General features: G+C 48.1%; 1 protein-coding gene across 3 annotated transcripts in view; it reads left to right on the top strand.

Annotated features, from left to right (window-relative positions):
* PLXNA4 (plexin A4) overlaps positions 1 to 21,421 on the top strand; it is a 464,287-nt gene that overhangs the window by 209,036 nt on the left and 233,830 nt on the right. For all 3 annotated transcript variants that reach the window (XM_057425602.1, XM_057425603.1, XM_057425604.1), the window contains exon 4: positions 19,062 to 19,193. In XM_057425602.1, coding sequence (XP_057281585.1) covers positions 19,062 to 19,193 — 132 coding nt within the window. The remainder of the gene's footprint in view (positions 1 to 19,061; positions 19,194 to 21,421) is intronic.

Raw genomic sequence — 21,421 nt, 5'->3', positions numbered from 1 at the left:
CTGGCCTTGAACACTGCCAGGGATGGAGCATTTACCATCTGGGTAGCCTCAGTGCCTAACCACCCTTACAGCAAAAGTGCTTTTGGACCTAAAACTATTCTTACAGTTGTCTGTGGCATCTTATTTCCAACCGTAAATCATAGAAACCAAGGTGACAAGGGCCTTGCAAATGGGCTTAAGTATGTTAAAACTGACCCCATTTTGATTCAAAGGCCAATGAGCCCATATGGTTTCACAGACCAAATTCCAACACTGTGGAGCTTGCTACATCCTTTATCATCTATCAATAAGGCACCTCGGTACTGGCCACAAGCTGTTTATGATTAAACCTTAACACAAAGAAGGTGGAGGTGATTTTGGAGAGTACAGAGTATATAACACATCTCTGGTTAAAGGCATGTGCTCTACATAGGTGTGCCTGAGCAGTCTGTGGGCACTCTTACCACTCCCACTTGATTAACAGGCTCTTTTTACTTCTGATACGCTGCAGACTGGCCACCTTGCTATACTGCAGCAGCGTGATATAACTGCCAAACCATGAATTCATGGGAAGGTCCAAGCTTGAGCAAGGCATGTAGCGATAGGACAAGCGGTGATGGATTCAAACTAAAACGGGAAGTTCAGGTTGGATAAAAGGAAGAAGTTCTTTTCTTTACTGTGAGGGGGCTGAGGCGCTGGCACAGGGTGCCCAGAGAAGTGCTAAATGCTCCATCCCTGGCAGTGCTCAAGGCCAGGTTGGACGGAGCTTTAGATGGCATGGTCTAGTGTGAGGTGTCCCTGCCCACGGCATGGGGTTGGAACTGGGTGATCTTAAGGTCCTTTCCAGCCAAAACCATTCTATGATTCTATATATGCATGCAACAAGGATGGCGGTTGCAAAGCCTTTCTTTCCTACTGTCAGCTCTGCACTAATGGCAAGCTCTGTTAGCTCTTACCTGACTGTTGCCCAGTGGCCTGTTTTCTGGTCATCTAAAAGAAGAGACATCTCTATGGCTGCAGCTCTTCAGCTCTGCAGGAGTTGGTTCATAACCATATAAGAGCAGAACATTCCAAGACAGACAGGGATCAAGCACAGTTCTCCAACCCTCTTCGTGTAATACGATGTGCTGAGCATACAAACACCTTCCTCAAAATTAAGCATTTATGTTATAAACCTTCCCCACACCTTTTCCCACATGGATAACAAGGAAAGAGGGCATGGCCCATCTGTGAGTGATGCCAGACAGCCACTCAGGCTGAAATTTGTCTCACCTAATGTTGGTCATCAACATTGAATGGAAATGAGTCGCCGTTTATAGATAATGGAGAGAGACTGGCACCATCAGAAAGCAATTCACTCCATCTGCCTGAGACACCTATTTAGGATGGCACAAATAGCCCTATGGTGAAAACCTGTCTCTTCCCATTGACTAAAGGGGAAAGCTGCCTGACTCATTAGGTGAGAGGTCTAATTTCCAGGAAGACCATGTTAAACAAGATGAATCCCACGTTTAGTGCAATGCCTGGAAGGCGCACAGGTGACTGCTGACAGCAAGATGGTCTCTGGAGCCAGGCAGAGCAAGGGCTGCTTGGTTCTCATTCCTTTGCTTTCAGGTTGGTCTTTGCAGCTGAAATATCCTGCTTTGAGCTGGGTTACTGGAAGTGGCACCTCTTTGGTGGTCTGGGGAGGAGATGGGAACACTGGTGTGGGTAACATGGGATCGGAAGTGTTTCTGCTGTGTTGCTCCATCCTCAGCACAGCTTCTTCCCTGCGCTGCTCACACTTGGCAAGGGAGGGAGATTGCAGTGGTCCCATTTTAAGGATGGGACACTTGAGGCACAAAGTGGGGTGAGTGACAGCAAAGGGCACTCAACGGACAGACCCCCTGCACCTCCTGATGCTCTGCTCAGACACCAGGGATTGTGGCTGCTTGCGTCAGCCCAGGTGAAGCTGGAAAGGAGAGGAAAGCTTTTAACTCATGGGTGAGACATAGCAAAGCTCTTTGTTGCTGTTTATGAACACCCAACTAACGCACTAACGAGGTAGTAAAGGTTGTGTTTGGGGTCTGAATTGCCTGTTCCCAATCCCACTGAAGTCCCTTTGTTAATATTACCTAGAATTTGGCTTCAGACCGTCATCAACACAGGAATTACAACTAGATGATCTTAAGGTCCTTTCCAGCCCTAACTATTCTATGATTCTATGAAATAGCATTACCTGCCTTAAAATCCTCAAAGTCCTGTGCCAGTGTGCCAGTGTGCTGGGGAGCTTGGAGCAAATCCTGGGCAGCAGCCTGTGGGACAGAGCTCATTGGAAACCCTGCTGGGGGGACAGGGCAGGATGAGACCCATCTCATACTACTGCACCAGGGCTGGGACATCTCAGGGAGTTGGGATTCCTATAGGAGACCCACTCCATATAGCTGCTGACACCCTGTGGCTGTCGGGCAGAAATGCAGAGATTTTCACACCCGGGCTGGGCAATTTGGGGTTTGGAAAACGTCCTTCCAGGAAAAGGAGAAAAGCGACTGTTCTTGGAAGAAATAAACCCAAAAAGGAAAGAAATCCCACAGATGCTTCCCAGCTGTGATTTTAGTGCTACCACAAGGACAAAGGTGGCATCGGGCTGGCTGGCAGCCTGCTTGCGGCTGTCTCCCTTGACTCCCAAGGCCATGGGCTGAGGGGGAGAAGCTTTGAAGAGCTCCCAGTTTAGGGGATGGGTGGGAGAAAGCAGCTGCAAACAGATATAGGACATGGCCACTTCCTCACCAAAATGGCTTCTTTAACTCTTCCTCCTTCCTACTCCGTGTCCCTCCTCTTGTAGTTTATGTGCCACCAACTGCCAAGATGTTCCCACACAGAGTGTTTTCCCCTCTGTATTTTCTTTCCCAACTGCCAAGAGATCTGTGTACAAACACAGGTTTCTCCCTTTCACAAGCAGCTATCTGGTCCTCCTCCAATATAGCACGACAAAAGCAGAGAAAACAAAAAAGATGAGGAAAAGGAGAGCAATGCCCATGCTCTGCTCCACACAGAGGGATGGGGGGAGTTGTTGGCACAAGACAAAATTGGCAGTGTAATAAGTTGTAGCCTTTGAAGATGAGAGAAGAAGCAGGCAATTGTCATGAAGAGAGCAGACATGTCCCTTTAAACAACAAAGCCTGCAAAGATAGCCTGGAGTCCCCAAAATAAAGGCTTCATACTGCCTTCTTCTGTCACTCCAGGACAGAAATAGTAGCCCAGTGGGAACCATAAGACATGATGAGAAGCACCAGTCTTCTAGGATGAATGCAGCCGGGTCCAGAAGGGTGCAGGCAGTGGGAGGAGGTTGGCTCCTGGCTCTGGTCTCCATCACCCCCACTGGCATCACTTAAAGAGGCAATCCCTGCACTGAGGACATGGCTCTTCCCTCCTGGTATGGAAATGAAGCACCTGAGCCAATGCAGGATTGCTCCCCATGGCCCCTTTTGCAGCTTGTCCTTTGTCTGGCCCTGTTTTAACTGTCCCAAGGAGAGCTGGAGGGCTCAGGCTGAGCTCAGGGCTGTGAATGATGCCAGCGTCCCAAGAGGTACCAATGTGGGTTTTACGGCACATCCATCTCTGCATGATGGAGCTGTGCCTCATGCATTCCTTATGAACATGTCCCCCCTCTTTGGGACAGCTGGTGATCCGCTTTCATCACTGGAAACTGCTTGGAGAGTGCTAAAAACCAGTGCTGCAGGCTGCATGGTGCAGAACCCTGTCAAAGAGGGGCAGGATGAAACCACCATCTAGTGAGGGATGACCTTTCAGATGGTGATGAGGCTGGCATGGGGACAGTGGGTGGCAATGGGGACAGCTACTGCAGCTGCGCCATCTGCTGCACACATAGAGAAGTTTCGGCCAAAAAAGGAGCATTTTGGTCGAGTGATCGCTAAAAATAACTGTCAGACCATCGCCAACCCTTTCTCCTTCCCCTTTGTTTCCCACTGGATGTGCTGGCAGAGCTGCTCACTTCCTTGTTTCACCATCTCCCATGGACCAAGAAAACTTTAGATGCAACTTGATAAAATAACTATTAAAAAGCCTTTTTTACCCCTCCCCTTCTAAGAGGGAGATCTATAGGGAGAGAAAACAAGGGAGCTCCAGGCACTTGTAAATCTATTCTCCCAAGGGCTCTGTGAAGCATCCTCAAGGGAGTGTGAAAATCACCAAACCTGAGGTTAACTGTGATTTGTTTCTTGAAACTGATCTAATTTAGCACAAGAAAACCCTGGCAACATTGAAAGCCTTCCCTCAAAAAGAGATCAGGCTTTGGGAAAGAGTGAGCAAATGGGAATTCCAGTAAGAGGTCTGTTTTCAAGCAGATCCTCAATAGTGCAGATGTTTCACGCTGTTGTTTGGATGAAGATCAGCGTGTACTTCAAAATGCACACGGGTTTGTGGATTAGGTCTCCCTGACTTGGAATTTCACTAAATAACACCCAACACTTCAGGAATATGAAACACCAGCACTACCTCGCTCTGGCAGGACCTCAAGGAAAAGGAGTTGCTCCAGCTTTGGAGGCTTGAGGTTGTGTTTCTTTTCTTGCAGTCACCAGTCCACATGAGTTCCCCTGGAGTCCTTGCTGCTACTGGTGTGTAAATGTGGGGTAACTATTGATTTACTCCAGCGCAAAGCTGAGTAAATGGACCACAGAAACAAGTGGTCCATCTTCTAGATTCTTGTATACCTAGTGGAAGCTGTCCCTGCCCGTATCAGTGGGTTTGGAACTAGATGAGCTTTAAGATCCCTTTCAATTCTAACTATTCTATGATCTTAAGAGTGATTCTGCTGAATCCTGAGCCATTGCTGCCAGTGAAAGAGGGGTTCAACTCTCACATCCCTCATTTAAGAGAGGAGGATGAGGCTGGCACAATATGATGAACATCATTCAGCTACTGTGCCAGCACCTGTGTGTCTATGGAGTGGTGCCTTGGCTAGGAGCCCGCAAGGACAAAGCCAGCAGAGCCCTGTGAACTGCGGGGAAGAGCAGCACAGATGAAAGCGGCTGTAATTATGCATCTCAATACTCTCCCTCCCAAGCAGCGCTTGGCAGGTATATCTGATCCCTGAATCTTTTGTGTCCTGACTGGCACTTGCTGTATTGATGCTGAACTCCTGACCTTGCTTTGTCTCCAACCACCACCGTATGTCAGAATGGCTTTGGGTAGAGTTTCACTGCCCGGGTTACCTCGAGGTCCCACAGGAAAGCGATCCCTCGGCTCCTGTGAATGATGCTCTTGCTGTCTCTCCTCAGCCCATGGGAGGTAGTTGATGGCTATGGAGACGTGAGATCATGCTCAGGTTATTCTTCCATCACCTTTCCACCACCAAAGGTGCAGCTGAGCTTGCTGCGTGCTCTTTGCTTTGCTTGACATGTTCAAGAGAACAGGGAAAGATCCTATTTAGGCACCCTAGGGGCACAGCAGTGTCATGAGCATCTCTAGGAAGCAGACCTGGCCTTCTTCCCAAATTCTGCTATCCAAGAGCACAGCTGCAGCATGGGATATGGTTTCTACTCTGTTAGTGACCACCCAGGAATGCTTGCACTTTGTCCCCAGTTTTCAGGCAGGACCTGCCTATTGGTCTCCACTGATACGTGGCCAGGTATAAGCCACTTGTACACAGATAATGAACTATGCAGATAAATAGCAAGCCACAGACCTGTAGAGGATGGAGGACTCCTGCAATTCCTTATGGGATGCTGGTTTTTAGAGCTCAGACATCTCAGTCTCTTACATTAGAAGAGAAGTAACCAGCTGTTTTGCCTCAGACAGGGCATTGCTCTGGTACTTACAGAAGTAAATAAAGGGTCTGGGGGAAGATATGGGGCACCAAGTGAGTTGGGGACCTGCAAATTGGTCCTGTTGGAAGGACAGTGCCTATTCTTAGCTCTGCTCTGACTTCCCTGCTGGGCTGTGGTCCTTGTGCATCACTTGGCTCAGCCAAAGCATCCCTAGAGATGCTGCATTACGACTCCATTTGTGCTCATCTTTCCTCTGCTTTCTGAATTTCCCTACATTTCACCTGCAGTTCTGTCTGGTGAGAGGTTTTTGGGCTGGTTCAATGCTATATGATCATATTAGACTCATGAAAGCTGTTCTAACTCCTTTGACGGGGCAACTTAAACTGCTCGACAGTCTGATGTAGGGTCTGATTCCCAGCTCAACAACCAGACCTCAACCTCCATTGCTCAGGCAGCCTTTTTCCTCCCCCAGCAGTCCCCTGCCTCTGTCTAAGTGGAATAATATGTCAGCACTCACCCACTAAATCCTTCTGACACTCTTAATTCTCTCTTGATCATGCCTTGTGCCTTGCCCTTTGTGCCATACAGCTCCTTTAGGACAGTTCCCAGCAGACCTCCTAATCCTTTTAAGTGCTCATGGAAGGCTCTGTTTCCTCCATGGGGTGGTCAGCTTCCCTTCCAGAGACCTGGGCTGATTATCTGCAGTCAGGGGTGTGCGTGGCTGGGAGGAAATCACTTCCTGCCACTCTTTAACTGCTGCATTGCCGTCTTTTGCCTCTTTATACATGGAAACTTTATACTGATGGTCCTGGCGGGTGATTTACAAGCGTTAAAAATGTGCCTACTATGCCATTCTTTTTATATTCCTTCAAATTACTTTTGGATAATTCAATTAAGGGCTTTGAATACACATTTGGCTAATTCTGATGGATGTACAAGGAACCCCCGTGAATAAGGGTCTGGAGATACGTGCTATTCTTATGCTATTGGAACTCAGAATCATAGAAATGTTTAGATTGGAAAAGCCCTTTAAGCTCATCCAGTCCAACCTTACCCCAGCCCTGCCAAGACCACCACTGCCCCATGGCACTGAGGCCTCGTCTCCACACTGTGTGAACACTTGCAGGGACGGTGACTGCAGCCCTGCCCTGGGCAGCCTGTTCCAATGCCTGAGCACCCTCTGGGGAAGGAATTGTTCCTCAGCTCCATCTAAACCTGCCCTGGTGCAGCTTGAGGCCGTTTCCTCTTGTCCCGTCCCTTGTTCCTTGGGAGCAGAGCCCAGCCCCTCCTGGCTCCATCCTCCTCTCAGGCACTTGGAGGGAGCCATCAGGTCCCCCCTGAGCCTTCTCTTCTCCGCACTGAACCCCCCAGGTCCCTCACGTCACTTCCATAATATATTCCATTTGAAGATTTCCAATACCAAACAATTGTTACTCTCCCCAGACCTCTTTGGAGGTGCCCCAATAGTGATCTGAGAGCCATGGGTGTGCGATCCTAAAACCTGCTGCTCTCCCCTGTGTCACTCTCTGAGCTGAGGAATGCACAGTGATGAATGCTACTTTGGTAGTATTTTTTAGGTCCATACTTCATATCTCAGGAACAGCCATTTAATCTTCCCTGCAGCTACAGAAGCTCTCCCCTAAAAATCACCCAATCCAAAAGTGTTTCAGTGAAAGATGTGGAAACTGAGGCACTGACAGGGCAGCTGGCATCTCTGAAGTCATATGGCCTGTTCATAGCTTAGCTAAGGTTTGAGATTCCCATTTGTCTAAGTCCCTTGCTCTAACCCTGAAGCTAAAGAAAAGGATGAAGGAGAACAGAGACCATTTGTTGTTACCAGGCTAGGCTGGAGTCAGAGGCTGTATAAAGGAGGGTGCTGGGAAGGAGAACTGTTGCTATTCACTGCTCCACTGCTCCATATCCAGTGATCTCTAGTGTAATTCATTATAGAATCACAAAATGGTTTGGGTTGGAAAGGGCCTTAAGATAATCCAGTTCCAACCCATTTTTGAATAGAGGAGGTGGAGAGGAAAGAACTGAGAAGGGATGTGTTTGATGTAGTTGTTTCTTCAGGAGTTTGGGGTGGTGGCTGCCTCTCCATTAGGTAGTGACTAGGAAAGTCTTGTAGCTCAGTGCTGGAATCTGCAGGTGAATCCAGCCAAGTGATGTTGGAGGAGACCAACAGATGGGATGGATATCAGTCAATAATGAAGGATCAGTTGATGGGAGATGAGAGGAAGCCTTGGGAAGGCAAAGGCTTCAGTGAGACACAGCTGAGCACACATGGCACTTGCTGGGAGCACTGCTTCTCATTTGGGACTGACTTGGTTAGGACTATCTTACAATCTTGCTGTTAAAGTGGAGGATATGTTGGAGAAGTAGATGCCTTAATCTTGGAAGTGCTTAAGGCTAGGTTGGATGGGCTTGGAGCAACCTGGTCTAGCGAAAGGTGTCCCTGCCTGTGGCAGAGGGATGGAACTGGATGGGCTCTAAGGTCCCTTCCAACCCAAACCATTCTATGATTCTATAATCTATGACTGGTGAGAAAGCTGGCCTGCAGAGAGACATATCCCTTAGTTGGACATCAGAGACAAGGAGAGGAACTGCTGGTGGACTGGCAGGTGAGAGCAGCCTTCAGTGGAGCATGGGTCTGTGGGAGGTGAATGGAAGAGGCCTCGTCTACTCTTTCAGCACTGGATCAGTTTTCTGGCTGCTTGCACGAAAGGGGAATGAGGGCAAGTGTGGAGCTTTGTCCCCAGATGGTAATTCCCTTTTATCTGAGGCAATATTGGAAGATAAGCATTCACTCATTCTCTTCTTTTTTCTTGTGGATAAACATAGATTATGAAGGTTAGAAAGGCTTCAAGAGATGTTTCTTTTATCTGATATTAAGTTCTTTATAGGTCACTTTGGCATTGAGAAGCCCAGGAGCTGAAAGGGTCAGCAATTGAATTACAATAACCTTTGCAGAGCACAGCCCTCTCAGCGAGGCTGAGACCCAGAGATATGTGGGACCTTATTATCACAACCTTAGCCCCAGGGATGTCAGCTGACAAAGGGACTGGAGAGGGAGTCTGGGCTGGCTGATTTCCTTGGAGAGCTTCTCTTTCAGGTTCCCCTTTCCCTTGGCCTTGGAGATAACAGATCCCCACATTGCTGACAGGAACCGTTCCCAAGCCAGCACTCCATCCACATCCACCCACCCAAGCCCATAGCTCTTAGCAAAGAGCTCCAGCCCTGAGATTTCTCTGTTTTCAGTTATACACTCACAGTCCATCACTCTCTGCATCTCTCTGTAGTCATTTAGCATCCGCACTTCACGCAAATATTGGTGCAGGAATAGAGAATCTTACTTGACCAGTGATATAATCTTTAGGATATTATTTCTGATTTGCTTTTTTATAGAGAAAGTGGCAAAACCACGCAAATCCTCAGCAAAGCAAGAGCTTTGGTCTGCCTCTGGTACGCTGTAAAGGGAAATTGCAAATACATCTGTGTATCTCCAAGATTGAATGCGACAGGCTATGATTGAGCTTGTTGCCCTCACTGATGCCTGGAGCTGCATAGGGCACTGAGCCACCAAGGTGTGTGTACATGCCTGTATTCAGAACAGATTCCGTGTGTTGTCTGCTACAGGGAGCAGGTTTTTGGTGGGAATGCTGTGCTGGGTGTGAATACACACTCAGTTGTATACATGTGCCCATCTTTACATCACTCATACCCCCTTACTCATGACCAGGACCTTGTGGCACATTGGGGAGAGCATCCTCAGTCCAGGTAGATGAACCTTGGTGGGCACAGTGTGTGCACATAGGTGCATGTGTTGTCGGGTGTCTTCACATGTTGTTGGGTGCCCTCCGCCCTCCTGCATGTGTGCTGTGCTGCCCTTGCCGATCCATGTACCGCTGTGTGCTCTCCTGCCCATGTGTCCATGTGGATGCCCGGGTCTCCGTGCTTCCCATTGCCAAAGGGCAGCTGGCTTCCTCTCAAGTGACCCAGTGTCATGAGGACCTATGGGTGTCTCAAAGCTCACCCTGTCTGGCTGCAGTCAAAGGGCCCTTTGTGGTGCTGCTCTGCTTCCAGCCCTCCGGGTCACCGCATTCCCGGCATAGAGGGATGAGCTCATCTCTGGGAGGAACCAGCCCCACGAACAGACGTTTATAAAGGACTTGTATTCATGATCCAGCCCATGTGGTGATCCATTTGTCTTCATGCCATCCCGTTTTGCTATCTATCTGCCTCAATTACTAAGCTTCTCCCATGTAAGGATTTGTACTCAAGGCCAACTGTGTTGAGATCTTTGTCTGTCGTCGGTCCTGTTCACACACTGTGTTTCTGGGTATTTCTGGACCAAATGCAGACAGAGCTTTGAGTCTTTCTGCTGGTCTGAATTGCTTTTATCTGCAGTTTGACCCTTACTTAAGAACTGACCAGAGTCAGGCAAGCATTTTGGATTGTGTCTCACGAGATGCCACCCATGCTTTTGCACGTAAAAGTGTAATTTTAATACTTTCCTCTTTTTCCATTGCTGTTCCCTTAATCTCAGTCAGAACCCACTCTGACCGAAAGCATCTCCACGTCCCTCTTGTGCTGCTGCTCCAGAGCTGGATCAGGGCTGCAGGGGGGGTCTCCCCAGGGCACAGCAGAGGGGCAGGATCCCCTCCCTGAGCTGCTGCTCACTCTCTGGGGGTGCAGCCCAGCACACGGGGGAGGTTCTGGGCTCAAGCACGCACTGATGGCTCATGGGGAAGGAAAGGAGGAGGAATAGCAGGTTCAGGGCTCTGGTTCTTGCATGGAGCAACACAACCAGGTCCTTGGTGGGGACTGGACAGCCCGGTGCCGTAGGTGAGTGCCAGCAGGCTGTTAATAGATCTCCTGGCAGGGCTTGCTGCTGAACATTGAGCACTTGGCAGGCCATTACCTTGAAAAATGAGCTCTGTGGAGCCTGCCTTGTGTTGTTACAAACTAATGATTTGCATTGATTAGCACGTGGCTCATGAGTGTCTAATTTATCAATCAGGGAGCGCCAGGGGAGCCTGTGTAAACCCTGCTTTCAAAAATGATGTCATCGGTCAATTGGCTAAGGAATGTGAAAGCTGCATACACCTGACGTGCTCTCCCTGGTGAGGGAGAGGAAGGACCAAGTCATCTCCTACTCTTTTCCCTCTGTTTCCTTCTCTGTACCTGTTTCACTTTAGGGTGAGCCCTGCAGTTGAGGTACAGGCTGTATCAGCACCAGAGCAGTGATTATCCCCCTGTGCTGGGCACTGGTGAGGCAGCACCTCCAATCCTGTGTTCAGTTCTGGGCCCCTCACTACAAGAGAGAAGTTGAGGTGATGGAATGGGGCCGGAGAAGGGCAGCGGGGCTGGTGCAGGGCCTGGAGCACAAGGGTGATGGGGAAGGGCTGAGGGACCTGGGGGGTTCAGTGTGGAGAAGAGAAGGCTCAGGGGGGACCTGATGGCTCCCTCCAAGTGCCTGAGAGGAGGATGGAGCCAGGAGGGGCTGGGCTCTGCTCCCAAGGAACAAGGGATGGGACAAGAGGAAACGGCCTCAAGCTGCACCAGGGCAGGTTTAGATGGAGCTGAGGAACAATTCCTTCCCCAGAGGGTGCTCAGGCATTGGAACAGGCTGCCCAGGGCAGGGCTGCAGTCACCGTCCCTGCAAGTGTTCACACAGCATGGAGACGAGGCCTCAGTGCCATGGGGCAGTGGTGGCCTTGGCAGTGCTGGGAACGGTTGGACTGGATGAGCTTAAAGGGCTTTTCCAACCCAGCTGATTCTATGATTCTGTGATTCTATGATTGGCCACACTTCAAGCTGTAATCATTGCTTTTATGGTGTTGGGAGCAACAGTCATAAACCCAATGTGTTAGGTGCTCTTCAAGCCCACACTGAAAGGTTAGTCTTTTATTTATGTCTAATTTACATCATAAATTTATTGCAACCAGTATCTTTCTATCAATGTTGCTTGGGAACCATAGTGGTATGGCACAGAAGTCACATGCTGTGGACTATGAAACAGAAGGGACTTCTGCTAGCTAGGAGTTTGTGTCCTGGCTTGAAAGACCCTTTGGCCCAAAGCAGAAGGCTCCGTCCATCACATCTGAGATCATTATATATTTGCTCCATTATGAGACAGTGACCTGCCATTAAACTGGAGCATTTAAGAACCGTGTCAAGGCATAGTGACCCATGTCTCTCTAGTAAAGGGGAAGAGATGGCCATCAACATTCTGTCCTGTTTTTCCTGGACCTTCTGAAGTGAGAGGAATCCTCTTGTGCCCCAACATGAGGGAGATCTCCTATCCAGCAGTCAGGCACATCTGTTTGACCTGATTTTGCAGCCTGGATGGATTACATGAGAGGTCACTGGGTGACTCCTCTGCAGGGATTAGACCCTGTGCCCCTCCTTAGCGCAGCCACCCGTGCTCCCTGCCAGAGCCCAGCCAAGTGTATGTGGTGGAAGGATTACAGTGCAGTGCCTGCAGATGATAGGGATTAGCCAACAGTATTCTAGGGAAGCTCTTTTCTTGGAAACCCTTTGTTTGCTGCTTGAAGAAAAGGCCTTGGGAACTGTGTGAATGGAGAAGGGAGAAAGAACCATTCTCCTTGGCCTTGTAGCAAGTAAGTCTTGCTTGCTTGCTTGCTAACCCCGAGATTTAGGTCTTCTGGACAAAAGAAATGTTAAGGGATTGCAAAACCAACCTGCTCTGCTGCCCCTTCTGTTGTGTGGATGGATGTGTGCGCTCCGGTGGACATGTGTGGAGCAAGCATCCAGTGCCTGTAGATGCCTTTTGCAAGGGGTGTGTTTGTGTGGACAACTTCGGGTCTGTGGATACGGTTGGATGAGTGATCACACAGACACTGATGAGCATGGGACAGAGTTTAAGAGATGAGCTTTGCCAGGGTAAAAGCTGGAGGGAAACGGCAAGTTTAGGTGTAGATCTACCTTGGAAGCAAAAAATTGGGTTTGATTCTCCTCTCGAGATCAGCTGGATCACCTCTGGTGAGAGTGGTTGCTGCCATGACACATTGGGGTCAGGACAGCATTGAAAGCAAGAGTGCTTGGAAGACTAAACACCTGGTTTTCCATATCTTGCTCTCCATATGACTGAAGGTGCTCTGATATCTGTATCTGGATGGGTTGGCATCGTCCATGCAAGCAGCACCTTCAAACATGTGTACAAGAGATGCTGCTGGCTGCTGACTATTAGGCATGAGAAAGAGATACTTCAGCCCCTGCTTTTTCAATTAGTGCTTGTAAAGGTTCTTTTGGATCAGTAGATAGATGGGGTTATTGAAATGCCATGTTTTATTAGAAATTGATCTCATTTTAATAGGCTTTAGGCAAATTAGAGCAGATTATTCGACTGGAAAACACATGCCAAAACAGAGGGATAGAGGAGGAACATGGAATGTCACTAGCCTCTTCCCCCTCTTTGCTGAGATCAATAGAGCTACATCACATAGCCCAAATCAATGCAAAAGCAGAAATAGATGATCATCATAATGCTCCGACATTAGATATGTGCTGTCTGCTCTGTCTTTGCCCCCTCTCCGTGCCAGAAACAGCAGCCAGCAGTCACAGCATCCACTGGGGAACATTAGGACCATCAAAAAGGGAGGAACTAATATTGGAAAAGCAATGAACTATTAGAGGCCCCTGTGCGGTTGTAAGGCTGTGGCTGGGCACTGCTCAGAGCAGCCTGGATTGATGTGCCAGGCTCCAGGACTGCTTGGATCTCCTAGAAATGATGTTTGCAGATCCTTAATCCACTAGCAAGAAGTAATGATGGTGATTTCAGTGGGAAGTCCTGGGAGAAGGAGAGGCAGGGAGGACAAAGGAGAGATGCTATGGGGTATGGGGAGGATGGAGCTTGTCCTGCTGGGTCTGGCAACCATTTAATCCCTGCTCTAGGTAACTGGGGCTATTTCATGGCCAAAATAGACCATCAGCAAGACTTGAGCAGGAGCTGCTGGAGCACTGGCTGGAAGCGTTGGGATGGCGATGATAAATTCCCTTTACCTTCATCAGCCCAGGGCTGCTGGCGCTGCACAAAAGCAGAGTGGAGGGGAGGGATGGGTTGACTGAGTGAGCCATGGTTCACCAAGCTCCTCTTCCACTTAGTTATTCATTTAATTATTTGTAATGACTATTATCAAACCAGCATCTGCTCCTGCTGCCTGCCTGGCCATCCAGCCTGATCCTGATACCAGCCAGGCTTTCAGTGCTTTATAAAGAGATATTAATGGAGAGAGGTCTTGTTTTGACTCTGGTGGGCCAGGAATGATGCTCTGGGCTGGAGGTGGTGGTTTTAGAAGAGTAGGAAACAAATGAGCTCAATTGGCACAACGGAAATGAGCCATTCTTTTGCTGCCAGTGACCAGCCTAATATGGGTCAGTAAAATAGAAGTGAGGTGGTAGAAGGAGACCTGGTTCAGGAGTGTGTTTCTGAAGACAATTAGTTGTCTGTGCTTCATTTGCTGTGGTTTATACAGCAGAGCTGTCTTAAAGTGTATGAACTGGATTTTTCTTGGGTAAAACAAAACTGCATGATGTTAACAGGCTCCAAAGACTGATTCAGTCTTTGGGATGAGGCTTTGCTAGGTCTGAAGTAAAGCTCCTGAAGTACACCTAGTATGGATGCTGGATTTTAGCAGAAACAGTGTCCTTTGACAGGTAACTCCTGTTACACTATGCTATTTGATAACGTAGGCATATTGTTTGGGAGAGCTTTTCCCATCTCTGCTGCTGGCGTGCTTGGTCATTTCACCTCTTTCTCACCCAACCTCCACTGCACAATGAGCCTTTCCAACAGGGACTGTCCCCATCCAGCTTAGTGGAGGAATAACAGGCTAACAGAGGTATGTGGTGCTCTCACACTATGGGACACGATTGATGCTCCAGTCTGGAAGTCGCTCTGTTGGTGACCTTAAAGATACCTGCTTTTGGTCATGATCATGGTTTATTTTCCAGCAATGGGGCCAAGTGCTTGATAGCACCAATTCCTTTGTCCTCCAACCCCATTGCTTTCCATTTATGCTTTTGAGCCCATGCCCATGACTTGGAGGGGTTTATTGTTCACTTCTCTTCAATAACCATATGACCCCATCTCCCTCTTAGAAGTGTGATTGAGGCATCTGCCACCAGCTTGCCTGGGAGACTCAAGCATCACCCTCCTGCAGACCCCACAGCAGCTAGGAGATAATGCTGAAAAGCACCAGTCGAGTGATGGAAGGTATCCTTTACCTTCTTTCATCTACCAGCCCCATGGGCTGCTTGCCAGGATGCCTGTGGGGCTAGCCATGGCCAGTATAGAAGCTCATGGAAGGCCGGAGCCTGTGTCTTTAAAGATTAATAGTGTTGTTTGCTCATTAAGGAGATCGTTTTGAAGTCAGCTGCAGCCAGAACATTTGAGTGCAAGCATCTGTTTGCTACTGGGAGAGAGTATTTATTGTCTGCTACTTCAATGGATGTAAATAAACAGCCAGACCTAGATAATGTTCAGACAAACAAACAAACAGCTGCCAGAAGAGGTCCCCTGGTAGTTGACCTTCGGAAGCATCGTGCTGATGTTTTAATAGCAGCCAGCACTGCAGCATGAAGCCCAGTGAATTCAACTTCCCAGGAAGCAGGATTAACATGCAGCCTGAAAGCGTTTGTCTTGGGGAGCTCCACACCTGTGTGCTGGGTTAAAGGAGGGCAGTGGAGCTTCTGGTGCTGAGTAGAGAGCATCCTGTGGTCCAAGGTGTGTCCAGGACTGACGTGGAGGTGATGGGCTTGTTTGTGGAGCAGTGTATACGTCTGTTAATAGTGGTTGTAGCAGACTGAGCACTTTGAAACTCATGTATGGTCCTGGAGTTATCTCCATCACTTCTTGCCCCCTCTTCTCTTGTCTTGCAGAGGTGCTCATGGTTCACAGGCAGTTTCAAGGAGAAATCCCATCTGGACTGTCAGTCAGGCTCTAATTCCACAGCCTGATAAAACCATCTTGACTATAAGAATACCCATACTTCATCCAAAGAAAACTCTTATCTATCCAAGCACAGCAGCTTCACATGGGGCTTGTGGCTCATGCCAGCAAAGAAGAGCAGGAACAGAGCAAACTGCTGGTGCGTGCTCCAAATTCCCTGCAATTGGCAACTTTGGGAGCTTTCTGACTAGAGACTGTATCTGTGTCCCTGCTTTAGTGGTGATCACTTGCAGGTTTTGATGGGAATCTTCTCATTTCCCCTTCACAGATTCTTCCTTTGATTATTTTGCCCTGGTTCTAATGGGTGCCTGGGAGCCAGGAATAAATCTCTCTCAAAGAGAAACTGCTGTTGTGTTGTTTGATGCTCAGGGCTGTGAAGAATGCTGGGAAGGTGAGGATCCTCTGGGGTCTGTGCCTGGGGTTGAACATAAGTAAGCTAGAGTTCAAGACAGGTAAAGGGATGGCTTGAGTTAAGGGCCAGACTTTTGGCTGCAAGCTCCAGTAATCACCTCTTTGCTGGCACAGGGTCTGTTGATGTCTGCCAGACTTTCTGGTCTTCTTCTGAACTATCTTTTCCCTTAGCTTTAACTAAAGAGAGAGGTTTCTGCGCTCATTGTACTGTGCGTGCATGAGCGCACGTGTGTCTGTTTGCACATGTAGGGTGGAATGAGCCCTGTTCCTTCCTCCCCCTCTGCAAAATAATGACTTTTTGCAGGCAATTAGGCCAGCAATAGCTGTTAAATCGCTTCCGAGTAGCTCTGCTTGCCTGGTGTGAAACCTCTGCAATCTTTTACCTGCACCAAATGCATAGGGGGGTTCCCTGGGGGGTAAGCTGTGCCTCCTGTCTGAGCGGTTTGTTAACTCCAGCTGCCTGTTCCTCCAGCCTGCCTCTTCCATCTCTGAGCTCTTCCTCCTTTAATGGGGCCTGGCAAAGGCTGAGGACGGTGACTGAGCCCTGGGGTGATAATTGGCTGCTTACATATCTAGCAGCCTGCAGATCTGACCCTGGCGATGCTGCGAAATCAAGGTCAAAGCAGCAGAGATGGAAGGTTTGTTGAGCACAGTGAGAGCGAGGATCTTCTGCAGACCTCTGATGGGGATGAGCAGCCCCGAGGGACTGGGGGAAGCTGAACGGAGCTGAAGCAGCAGGCAAAGCTCAGCGTTGCTCCCCGAGAGTGAGAATATGGCACAGGGAAGTCTCCATGGGAAATAGGAAAGGCTCCTGCTATGGGGCATTTGAGATGCCCTGGGTAGAAACCCAACAGGGAGACTTCTCTGTTTCTCAGCCCGCAGCAATTCTATCTCCTTCCTTTCTCCTGACTGTCCTGAGGGCAATGGCTCATCCTGAGCCTGTTGGCCTCTTTGCTCTTGACCTCATGGGTGAATCACGTCAGTGTCCACCCTCAAAAGAGAGGCCCTGAGGAGCTGAATTCATCCATTATGGACCGTGGACACAAGCAAGCCCTTTCCTCCTAGGCAGTGAGGGGCAGTGGGAGGCATGGATGTCCAGTGCTGGGCTTCAGGCTCTGACCTCTTGGTGTGCTGACGTTGTGACGTGTTGCTGTCATCGCCGGATCCATCAAGATGACAAACTAACTGCAGGTCCCCTGGTGTCATTTGAGCAGCCCAAAAGCCAATGCCTGCACATGCACCCACTTCTGTGGAGTTTAATGAATAACACATAGGCTCTGAGCATCCCTGAGCATCCTCCATACCCTTTAAATCCTCTCTGCCTCATTTCCCCTATCTTTCCTTGGGGAATAAGGTTTCTTTGTTGTCATGTAGCAGGTGGTGTATAAGAATATGCTACAAATCTTGTATATCATTGCTGCTCTTTGCTCATACTGGCTTTCCAGACCCTTTGTCATCCCATCTTTTCCTTTCTTTTTGCCTTTATAATACAGAAGCGATTTACACTTTCTTGGCTGAAAGGTTGATACAGAAGGAACAAGCTCACGGACTGTGCCAGAGAACAGTGGGAATAGGTCTTGGTACCATAAGTTCTCCACAGCTTGTTATTTCCTTTGGGTGGCAAGGGTGCTTTTAGCTCAGCTATTGAACTGCTCAAGTAAAAACCATAGATGTGAACCTTTGGTTTAGAAAGTGTTGAGATCATGATGTGGAGCATGAAGCAGATCTACTACAGTGTAGTTTCTTCTAGGGAAAGGTGCTGTGTTTCTGAAGGATAGAAGTGAAAGGGAATATGTTGAAAACATAGCAAGGGAGATAAGGAATGTGACTGCAAGCCTGAAACACACAGCCATGGGTTTGTTGAAGTACAGGACCTCACAAGATCAAGAAGGACCTGACAGCTAGATTATCATCAGGGACTGTAGTGATAGGATAAGGGGTGATGGTTTGAACTGAAACAGGGGAAGTTCAGGTTAGATGTAAGGAAGAAGTTCTTTACTGTGAGGGTGCTGAGGTGCTGGCATAGGGTGCCCAAAGAAGTGATAAATGCTCCATCCCTGGCAGTGTTCAAGGCCAGGTTTGGACAGAGCCTTGGGAAACATGGTCTAGTGTGAGATGTCCCTGCCCATGGCAGGGGGTTGGAACTGGATGAACTTTAAGGTCCTTTCCAACCCTAACTATTCCATGATTCTATGATTCTATTATCCTGAACTGAAATTATAGATTGAAAGGGATTACGAACCTTCTCCAGTTGCTTTTGAGCCCCATCTCTAGAAGTTTGGTTTAGACAGGAAAGGAAAACTCTGGTGTTTTATGCACTTTCTCTGGGTCACTGCCAGGGATAGAGTGGGACTGTGCATCCTGTTCTTTCTCTTAATTCCAGTTATTGATGTTCCTAAGTGACACCCTGTTATGAGATATGTCTGGAATCATAAGGTGCCATATTTGTGCAGGACTGATTTCAATATCTGATATATATAATAAACAAGAGAAATAGCCTGTGTTGGATTGTTCAATCCGCAGTAATATATTGCCCTATGGAATATTAGCAATAGGAACAATAATATCATCTGAGTGAGTCAGTCCTGCAGACTCTTTGTGTTTCTTTATCTTCTGCTCATCATCACAACAGATTCTGCCTTTTGTGCCATCATTTTCAGCTCAGTAGATTTGTCCAGGCAATTACAGTAACATGGTGACAGTGCCAGATAAATGTGAGCAGGGTCTGGATTGTTCTTCTGAAGTGCTTTCCTGTTTATGGGACCAGCAGTTAAACCTGCTTTATCCTTAAGTGAGGATGCAGGGGAAGGGTTCGCTTTTGGTTGTTTTCCAAATGACATGGACCACAGTACATTTCTCCAATTATTATTACACAATCTCCATGGAAAGAGGAAAAATACTCATGTTCTTTGCCTGTTTTTGCTCTGCAGATCCGTGTGGATGGCACCACCAAGAACACACTGGAGTATGAGATTGTGCAGGTGGTGGATACTGGTCCCATACTGCGAGATATGGCTTTCTCAGTGGATCATGAGCACCTCTACATCATGTCTGAGAAGCAGGTAAGAAACCCTGTCAGTCCATTGTGGTTCATGCTATGGACATCAGAATTGCACACGATGTTCTGTGAGTAAATACGGTTACTACAAAGATGTGCTCCGTTGTTGATCTCGTGACGACTTGTCCTTAGAAACCATTGTATTTATACAATGATGCAGTTTTTGAGGGCATCTCTGGGGCAGAAAACTAAGGGGGCAGAAACCACCCCCCAGTGTTGCTTTATGCAGTACACGTCCTACTGGCTACATGACAAGGAGTTGCTATTGCATCTGCTGCGTACCACATTGCTCTCCACCCCCATTCAAACTGTGTCGACATCTGCCACAGATACGGAGAAGTTTAACAGCGCTGAATCACTTGGCATCACCTGGAGCATTTGGAGAACACGAAGCCTCTTTGAGACACTGATCAAGAGTGTCGGATGCTGCCTGCCACGTTGCAGGCCAAGTTTGGTATGACGTTCCTGGTGTGTTATTCAGTAGTAGTATTGAAAATACCAACAGGCAGATGATGCCAGGGAAGGACCAATCTGGGTGTTCAACATGGAGTTTTGGCTGATTTCAGCAGAGTGCTTGGCCTTAGGAAGTCTGATGCTTGGAGCGGGAGGAGAAGGAGCTAGTTTTGCATGAAGAAATCCCTTGTATGTAGTTAGGCTGCTGGACATACAGGGCTACTTGAGTTATCCTATCTGGTTGATTCATGCATGTTCATGAGGAGCTTTAGATCCATATAAAAAAGGGAGCAATAAGGGGTTGTGGTAGGGTGATGGCAGGTGCCCTACAGTGCAACTTCAGTGGAGGCCACCAGTCCAACTGTGACATTCACCCACACATTAGAGTTCAGTGATTCACTGAGAAAGTATTACCCACCTGGCCTTGGATCATGCAAGTGGCACCAAAAACAAACCATCACTTCATATGCTTCCTATTGGCTTCATGAATTGCCTGGAGGATGCCTGCATGTCCCTCCTCATATCCTCTTCAGATGGCTGTTTTCCAGGCTGTGGCTAATACTGAAATGATTAGCCTTTACCTAAGCTAGGAGTTTTCTCCTGGCTCATAAGGCAGGAGTACAAGTGGGTTTTGGAGGGAGGTGCTCAGCGGGGTTGCTGTGGTCCTGCAGCTCATATGTGGCAGGCTGGCTGTTCTTCTCCCCCATACAAAGTAGAGGGGTTGTAGTTTCCAGTCTATAACTGTCATTTCTTTTGCTTGAACCACTTTATTGTAAAAGTTTTGTGCCTCTGTGATGTGTCCAGCTCTCCCCCTAAACTGTGGGTATTTGTATGGATATTTGGAGTAGGGGGGGAAGCAACTCTGTACCTTCATCTTATTAAAGAGGCTGAGTTGGCAATAATACAGGAGAAAGGATGTGACAACAGAGCTGGGATCGCTTTCTCATCTGCTCCATGCTGTGCAAGGATGGGATGTCACCTCCAATGCTGAAGTGAAAACAGTCCCAATCACCTGTTGGGATGGAGTGGGAAGCTGGAGGCAGGTGATGCTTCAAGCTCCTTTGTGACTTCGGTCAAGACACTGTCCCTTTTTCTCATCCTTTTATTATGTGGGTCTTTTTTTCCTTACTCAGATTAGAACGGGGTTCCTTGCATAGTCAAAGCCATTGGGCATGGCAACACACCAATAATCAATTCTCTGATTTGCTTAGTGTCTATTTGTGCAGTCCCATTTGGCAACAGGTCACCTCAGATACCACCACCTTTCAGCCCTTCAGATTTACACAGATGAGACGTTTGGCTCCCTTGGGCTGGTTGCTCTCATCACATCCAGGAGCTGTCTCGGTTCTCCTTAGGAAAGGGCAGTGGGACAGCACTGTTCATTCACTCATTTCCTCACAAATATGAAATCTGGGACAAGGAGAGCAATTTGGTTTTCCTCCAGGAACTTCCAAGAATATATTGTTGCTGTTACATTGAGTACCTGCACTTTACTGACCATTACAATGTGAGCAGGTTCATTTTGTGCTTGGTTATTCTGAAGCACAAGCTTAAGCAGGTTATTTTAGGGGTACAGAATGCTGGTTGAGCCTTATAGAAAACTCAGTGAGTCCTCTGTGATTTGTTCAACCATTTCCCCCTACTCATCTTTGAAGCCCAAGGGTGTTTGTATGAGACAGGTTAGTGAAAAGGGCATGGACTTCTTATTTAAAATCCAATCCTGCTTTGTGAAACACTCAACACTACAAAAGCCTTTGCCCACCTCTGATTTTATCTTTG

This window comes from Pezoporus wallicus, unplaced genomic scaffold, assembly GCF_028554395.1.
Source record: "Pezoporus wallicus isolate ANWC-B61680 ecotype Strahan unplaced genomic scaffold, APGP_CSIRO_Pwel_v1 contig_4722, whole genome shotgun sequence".
NCBI lineage: Eukaryota > Metazoa > Chordata > Aves > Psittaciformes > Psittacidae > Pezoporus > Pezoporus wallicus.
Note: the sequence above shows the minus strand (reverse complement) of the source record. Positions and strands in the feature narration are given on the sequence as shown.